The following is an 8,258-nucleotide window of genomic DNA, read 5'->3' as shown; positions in this document are numbered from 1 at the left end:
GATGGGAAAACCAAGGTGGGAGGCTCAGTCCTGCTCTCAGGTGAGGGTTTCACCCAGTGTAGACAGACCACTAGTGGTGGGAGGGTGGATCCTGCACAAAGGGTGAGGATCTCACCCAGTGTAGACAGACCACTGAAGGTGGGAAGGTGGGTCCTGCCCAAATAGGGAGGGTCTCACCCAGTGTAGACACACCACTGAGGGTGGAGGGTGGGTCCTGCACTAAGGGTGAGGTTAACGCATAGGGCACCTGGTGACCTGGCCTCGTGCTGTCTGCTAAGGCTCTGCTCAGACTTGCTGAGGTGTCCAGGCTCACGTCCCATCCAGTTTGGCCTTCCGTGTAGAGTGGAAACTTCCTTGGTTCTGATGTCATGTGGGGTCTCTGTGAGCAGGCATGGGGCTGGCACATGCCACCCTGGTGCTGATGTAAAGCCCCCTCCTCCCCTGCCGTCTCAGGTAGCTCTGTCTGTGCGGGAGCCCAGCCCCGCCTTCCCCACTCACCCCGAGGGCAGGCCTGAGGGCAGAATCTCCAGCTCCACTGGATTCCATCCACTCACCCCTCCCCACAGGGCAGGGCTTCCCAAACTCTCATCCAGCCAGGGGACGCAAGTCTCAGGCCTCAGGGCTCTGCAGACAACCCCCACCCCCCCAGGACTCCTGGGGCCAGCTCTGCATGCGGGGCCACAGCGTGGCCTGACCCAGCTGCCCGCTGACACGCCCCCAGCTGCCTGGGACCCACATGGCCCAACACCCCTGCCCCTTAGAACTGGACCTACGGCCTTTAAGATGGAAATCCAGGGTGTGCATATAAGTGACAGGACAGTTTTCTGACCTACAGCACAGATGGCGTTTCTTAAACCAAAACAGCACTGTGGATGTAAATGCTCCGGGGGAACCGTGCAGAATCCGGAAAAGAGCTGGCTGGCCTCCTGCCCCTCCCATGGGGAAGGCACCTCCTCAGCTACCGGGACCCTGGTGTTGGGGGGGCCGAGGGGAAGGAAGAGGCTTGCCAACCACACCTCAAGGGGCTTTCATCTTCACAGAGTGGGTGGTGTAGGACCTCCTCCCCCCCCTCACCCCGCCCTGACAGCCTGTGCCGAACAGGTCCGAGCGTTCCATCCAGGGATCCAGAAGCCATCGAGGGAAGGAGACCCTGTGGGGACTGCGACCCAGGGGTCGGCTCGTGTGCCCACCTCACCCTCCCACCTCACACCTTCAGCTCAGCCCGAGTGCCGTGTGGCTGCTGCTTCTTGACTTTTATTTTATCGGAATGTGACACATACAGAAAAGCGCCGGGAACACACACTGTCAGCTCGGGGGATGATCGCGGCATGAGCTTCCACGATACCACAACTCACGGCAGGAGACAGACCACGGAAGCAGGGGGCGGCCAAGGCGGCCGGGGGCTTGCTGGGGGGACAGGGAGGTCACTTGGCTCGCTGGCTGCCCAGGCGGCCCTGCTGGGGGGTGAAGCGGGGACCAACGAGAGGCGCCACACTTCACACCTGCGGGGAGTGGTCAGGGCTGAACTTGTACAGGTACGTTACCCAGAGGATGCAGACGGTCATGGAGACCCAGATCCAGACCCCTTCGTAGGGGTTGAAGCAGAAGCCTTCGGCCCAGCAGAAGTCCTCCTCCCAGTAGGACCCAGGGCCGGACTTGCCCACCCTGGGCCCCGGCTGCCTCTGCTTCTTGGAAAAGCCATGGGTGGCAAGGCCATTGCTTTGAGGGCCACTGGCATCGTTGCCAGAGCCCTTGCTCTGAGTGATGCTGAGGACGGAGAACGGGATAGTGACGGAGCCCTCGCTGATGGGGATGGGGCCACCGGCGTTGGTCCCTGGAAGGGGCTCACGGCCAGCGGTGGCAGGGCCGCTGCCGCCATCCTCCTTCCCTTTGCCTTCGGTGACACCAGCAGAGGAAGTCCCGCCTTTGCCCTTGTCGGCGAAGATGAAAGGGAAGGTGAGGGAGCCACAGATGGGGTCAAAGGGGTCCTCGCCTTCAAGGACCCCATTGGTCAAAGAAGAGGGGAAGGTGACGGAGCCCTCCCCATTGTTCGTGAGGCCGATGATGTAGGTCATTGGCCGCGGGCCGTTTCCATCAGTGACTTCAGTGATGGGACCGCTGCTGCCGAACGTGGGACCCCAGCCATCGTCTGCATCTGCATCTTCATTTTCATTTTCATCAGGGTCGGAGACGCAGCCGTGGCCTTTGTAGATGAAGCCTGTCACCTCCTCGGTGCCGCTGAGGAGGAGGCCTTTGCCGTGGAAGACGGGGGCTTGGAGGTTCACCGGGAAGCGTTTGCCTTTGGACGTGGCCTTGGAACTGGTGGGCAGGTAGAGGGAACCCCTGCCAATGGCGCGCGGCCCAGTAAGGCCGGCCACGGGCCCCTTGTCCTCGCGCACAAGGGAGGAGGGGACAGTGGCGATCTCCTCATCCTCGCCGAAGAAGTCCCTGCCCTCGGAGAGGGGGTTCTGGATGAAGTCGGCCACGGAGAGGGGGAGCGTGACGGAGCTGGGGGTGTAGCCCCTGGAGCGCTCCACCACAAGCCCGCAGCCAAGCGTGCGCAGTTGTCGGCCGGCGGTGGGGGCGTCCGCGTTGCTGCTGCCACACAGGGTGAAGCTGCCCTTGATGGTGCTGGGGCTCTTGACCTCGGGCCCCCAGGCGGGGTCCAGGGGCTTCTGGAAGAAGCAGACGCCCAGGTCGCAGGCCTCACGGCACTCACCGAAGCAGATCTCGGGGCTCCGGTCGGAGCCTGGGCCCTCCCCATAGCACTTCCGCGTGATGAACCGCACCCGCTTGTCGAGGAAGAGCCGCACACACGTCGAGCAGGCCAACCCGGCAGGCGGCCCCGCCCGGTAGGCACACCCGGCACCGCCGGGCCCACACGCGCATCTTCACCAGCCCCTGCCGGGCAGCCGGGTCCCACCACAGGTGGAAGAGCGTGTGCACGTGGGCCGAGGACCAGCCCCACCGGCAGCGGCCACACTGGAGCCTGGGCAGGAGAGAGGGGGTGAGCGGCGGTGGGGTGGCCCTTCCCCAGGCCCAGCGGAATTCACGAGCCCAGCCCGTGCGTGCACGTCCCTTGCTGCGCCCGGAACCTGAAAAGCCGAAGCACACGCCTCTCGTCCGTTTGGCACCAAGACGCCCTCAGCGGCAAAGCCCGGACTGCCACGTGCAGGGCCACCTCTGCGCTCGCTGCTGCTGGTCTGTCGCCTGCTGACCTGGGTCTCAACTGCCCGAGGAGATGTCACCAGGACAGTGAGGGGAGGAAGAGCATCTGTGACGCCCAGTGCGGGGGTGGGGGGCTGCGGAAAGGACCCGGGGAGCCCATCCCACGGGAGAGAAGCGACGGGGAGGCTGGGGGCCGGCAGAGAAGCCTGAGGAGAGCTATGAGGGGCTGGCACCCCAGGATGCCGGGGTGGCCCTGCGCTCACTTGCGGGCACCACTCCCTGGGCAGCGGGTTTGGCCCCCACACGGTGAGGGTGCTGCTCTGGAGGCTGAAGGCCCTGTGTCCTTCTGTTTCCAGACTGTCAGGTCCCCGGTAAGTGACCCTCTGACCGGTCCACCGGAACTTCCCGATGGTGGGCTTGTCCCCACCGCGCCCCTGCGTGCAGCCTCCAGCCACACGTGGCCAGGGAGCACCTAGACCCGGATGGTGCCCTAGGGACTGAACTTCCTCCTTTATCCGCTAATTAATGAGCACATCCCGGCTGCACGTGGCCAGTGGCTGCACGTGGAGAGCTGGGTCTGCCCTAGTGGCCATCCCACCAGCTGGCACTTCTGTCCGTGGAAACAGAAAACCAATGTGTGCTGAGGGTCCTCGTCCCACCTGAGTAGAGCGGCTCCTCCATGGGGCTGTGGGAACAGTAGCGGGTTGGAAGGGACCCCTCAGATGCACCAAAGGCTGTTACCTCCTGACACCTGGGAAAGCCGGCGTGTCCCACCACACACCTGACTCCAGGGCTTTCGGACGCTGGGCAGCTGGGGCGTCCGTGCCAAAGGGTAGCTGACTGCAGGGTCCACACGGTGACCGGTCTGCAAGGCCCCCTCCCAGCTGGCCCCTGGGGGACCAGGCTGCCTGGCTGGGCAGGGCCCCTGCAGGTCTGGCCCGTCCTGGCTGCTCTGACGGCAGCTGTCATCACGATGAGGAAGAGCGAGGCTCACGTGGTGACCCACGGTCCCCGGGGCTCGTGACTCGGCCCCCACTCGGCCACAGCCCAGGCCGGGGACATCCTCCTTCCTCTGGGGCCCGTGCTCCCTTCTTCCATGCCCTCAGGCCTCTCTGCAGCACAGGGCCGAGCGGTGACCGGGTGCCTGCCTACCCCGTGCTCCCGTTGTCAGCGCTGCCATGGAAACGAGGAGATGCTGCAGTGAACAAGCAGAGTCCTCCACGCAGGGGCAGCATCACCAAGGCTCAAGGGGCTCAAGCCGCCCCCTGGCAGGGCCCCAACTGGTCTGGCGGTGCCGGCACTGCCAGGCAGGGTCTCAGCTCGCCTGTGCTGAAAGGCAATGAACAGACTGCTCCCCCAACACCCAACACCCCCACTTCCGGGAAGGGAGGAGCAACACCCCACCCACCCACCTGTTGGGTGCCAAGGCCAGGCAGACACATGGCCCCCACCCCCAGCCTTCCGCACCGGCCAGGCCACACCCAGCCTAGCCAGCGGTTAAGTAGCCTCGGCCCGTCCCTCTCAGGACCCCACAGGAGACCCCCCCCCTCTCGGCCGCACCTCGAGAGCCCCCGCAGCCGGTACTGGAAACCGCTGCTGTCCAGGTGCCCTGAGGCCAGGTTCTCCTCGGGGACCAGCTCCCAGGTGTCCTGGGGCTTCCTCTTGGCCATCAGCTGGGCCAAGGTGCTGGCCCACACTTCCACGCCGTCCATGCTGGCACTGGGCTCCGCACTGCAGTCTGAGGGCTGCGCTGGCTCCGGCTCCTAGTGAGCGCCCACCCGCCTCCGGCACCGACCAATTGCCGCCTTGACAACGTCTCGTCTCCATAGCAACCGGATTTGTCTCAGAGAAATGAGAAATAGGCCTTTTTTTCTGATCCTTTGGCGTACTTTTTATTACGCAAGCAGTGGATTTTCATTTTAGGAAAAATCAGAAGCAGATAAATAAAAAGGACAAACTACAATAGGATAAAAATCGCCGGTAGTCATCATTGTGGTGCCGACATCCACGTGTTTTTCGGTGCCTGTGCACATATACATTTCCAGAATTATTTTTCACAGATAGGAAATCTTACTAAACATATTATCCTAAGGCCTGCTTCTCTTACCCACAGCGTAGCATGGACGGCGATACCCATTCTTCTAAATATCTGCTATTTTCCAGTCTGTGGCTGGGGCATAATCTACCTGCCCGGCCTCCGTCCTTGAACACGGTGCTAAGTCTTTGCCATTACAAACAAAGCTTGAGGAACTTTATTGAACATGTATTGTTGCGAGTTTTCCCATGACTTTTCTTTTTTTCTTTCTTTTTTTTTTTTTTGGTGTTTGTTTGTTTGCTGTTTGTTCAGCTGCGCCACGCAGCTTACGGGATCTTAGTTCCCCGAGCAGGGATGGAACCCGCGTCCCCTGCAGTGGAAGCTCGGAGTCCCTCCCAAGACTTTTCCTTTCTTCACACATTTTATTGGCTAGAAATGTACATTTACGTAAAAATGCCTTAAAGGTAAGGCACAACTTCACAAATTACTCTAAAGTCTTAGCTCAGGACCTGAAGGAGCCAGCCCCCCAAAGCTGTCTGCGTGCCGCCTACCTGCCGCCGGCACTCCTCTCCCGACAGAGGCGCCGGCGCTGGGAACCCTGGCAGCTCCACCCGAGACACAGCCTGTTTGGGGGCTTTGCGCCTCCCCTGAGAGGAAACCCCGCCCCCCCCGCGTCCTGTGCGCATGTGTCTGGCTTCTCTGCTGTCTGTGGGCCAGCTTCACCCCCAGCGTGTCCAATACTTGGCGACGGTGCGACGGCGACATGGCTCGAGGAAAGAAGCAGCCGAGGGTCGAGGGTCAAGCAGAGCCGGGAGGGGCCTGAGTCCGGGGCGGTGGGGGAAGGGCTCAAGCAAGTTCCCAGGGAGGCCGCCCTCGGTGACCATGGGGAGGCGGCGCCCAGCGCCCTGTGCACTGGGCAGCGTGACTCCGAGACCCCGCCAAGGAGCCGGCCGGTCCGGTGCCAAGGAAGCGGGTTTCTCCGTGGGCCCAAGGCTATGAAACGGCGGCTCATGTTGACGAGAGGAAAAGGCTCTGACCAAGTGAAACGGACATCGACTGGGAGGGACAGTGCTCAGCGGCCAGCAAGTCCCCCAGCACCCGCGGGTGGTGGGAAAGGATGCTCCCCCCAGGTCGTCTGGCAGCTCCCAGGACAGAGCGGGCCTCATCCGGAGCACCCCTCCCGGAATGAGGGTCGTGGACTCTGCCCCTGGGCCGCTGGGCAGGCGGAAGTGCCCACAGCAGCGAGCTGCCTGCTCTGTGTCCCCTGCCGAGGGCTACAGCACCTGCCGGGCGGCCGGCTCCAGGTTCGAGAATCGCTGCATCCGCCCCTGCTGGGAGCGGGCCTTGCGGGCCTTTCCTGCAGCCTGTTCACGCCCAGAGCCACCTAGAAATTCCAAGGCGCAAACTTAGCATAGCCTTCACCCCCAGAGAATGCTCTGCCCATGGCCTGTTCACCTCCTTGTGGGCCTCCTCCCTATATCCAGCTGTCTCGTGACTCTGCCCCTATACCCTGCATGCTGAGCGGTTTCTTCTCATTTTTCTCCCAGTTCCTTGATTCTCTCCTCGTCTGTGTCCAGACTACAGCTGATCCTGTCAAGTGACTTGTTCATTTCTCAAACTTCCTTTTGGCTCTCTTTCAACTGGGTGACATCTTTCTTCCTTGCAGCTAAGTGTGACAATGAGATAGAACAGGAAGTTATTGGGATGTGCTTTGGGGAAGGTTCCGTAATATGGGACCAGGTAACCAGGGAAAGTCCTACTTTTCCCATTCCACTTTCACCTTCTCTGTTCATTAGTGCAGAGGTGATGGCTGGCACTCCTGCAGCCACCTTAGACCACGAGGTGACCTTGCAGATGGAAACCACATGCTGAGACCCTGAATCCTTGATGGCAGTTGGAGCCGCAATACCACTTCAGGGTCGCCTACCTCTGGATTTCTTCTTCAAGAGAGAAATAAACTTCTAGCAGCCATTTTCTGGGAGTTTTTCGGCTATCACCCAGCCAATCATAGCAATTCTAAGGTCCCAAATTTTGCTTGTCAGTCTGGGGCCATTGTGGTATGTGGGCACCCATGCTGTCCTGTCACGTGCCCGTGCAGGGGGCTGAGGGGATGGCTGTAGCCCCGGCCCAAGGGGCCCCCACCGAGCTCTCCCTCTCTGGTAGCGCCTCCAGGCACAGTGGCCCCGGCTATGCCTGCACCGTGCTGGGTGTGCCCAGACCAGACCACAGCCCTGTACACCAGGCCACCCTGCAGGCCCCTCCACTCCAAGACCACCAACTGTCTCTGCCTCTGGAGGAGAGTCTTGGAATCATGACTCACCACCCCCCACCCTGGAAAATAACCTTTGGGTGATGAGACGGACCCTTTCAAAATGGAAGGAGCCTGTCGCCTCCAGCCCTTCTCAGGACCTCCTCAGTCTGTCCCAGAGCCTGTCCCAAAGGCCCAGGTGCAGACCCCGGGGAAGTCAGCCTCCACGTACCTCTATCCGTCTGTGCATTTATCTGCTCCCCAAACCCACGAGCCAAGCCCCCTGCAAAAACTACTTACAGGGCCAGCTAACACATTCTTCAGGCATAAATATCCCCTCCTTTTGACCAGAGAAACGATGGGCGAAACAAAACGCATGCACCACTCCGTACGTGATTCCTGGGCTGTGTGGCGTGTCCTGGAACCACGGGGCCGGCTGTGTGACGGTGCAGCCCGTCGGTGGGCTGGGAGAAGCCCTTCCTCGGAGCAGGTGCCAGGATGCTGGCGCCTCTAAGGACAGGCTCTAAGAACAAGGCTCGTAGCCACGCCCTCTCTGCCCTCCACCTTCTGATCTATGACAGGCTCCCTGGGGCACTGATGACCCCAGTCCTGGGTGGGGTGGGGGTGGAGAGTGGTGTCAGGAAACCAGGTATCATTTCTACACGATCGCCCCCCTGAGGGAGACGCCGAGGCCCCTCTCCCCATGGACTCTCTCTGGCCTCCTCCCTCACACTCAGCACCCTGATCGGAGGGCAGGGGCAGCCCTCACTCCGGGGGCCTCCAGGTGGAGCGTGTGAAAGCAGACCT

General features: G+C 61.6%; 1 protein-coding gene across 1 annotated transcript; it reads right to left on the bottom strand.

Moving 5' to 3' along the window:
• Positions 1-1,409: 1,409 nt before the first annotated feature.
• On the bottom strand, positions 1,410-4,914 carry RTP5 (receptor transporter protein 5 (putative)). The gene is given in 3 exon segments (XM_059052913.2): positions 1,410-2,816; positions 2,818-2,989; positions 4,729-4,914. Coding segments are annotated over 3 exon segments (1,644 nt in total). The 5' UTR covers positions 4,881-4,914; the 3' UTR covers positions 1,410-1,496.
• Positions 4,915-8,258: the final 3,344 nt, after the last annotated feature.

The sequence above is a fragment of the Kogia breviceps genome, chromosome 2, assembly GCF_026419965.1.
Source record: "Kogia breviceps isolate mKogBre1 chromosome 2, mKogBre1 haplotype 1, whole genome shotgun sequence".
In the NCBI taxonomy this organism is placed as follows: domain Eukaryota; kingdom Metazoa; phylum Chordata; class Mammalia; order Artiodactyla; family Physeteridae; genus Kogia; species Kogia breviceps.
Note: the sequence above shows the minus strand (reverse complement) of the source record. Positions and strands in the feature narration are given on the sequence as shown.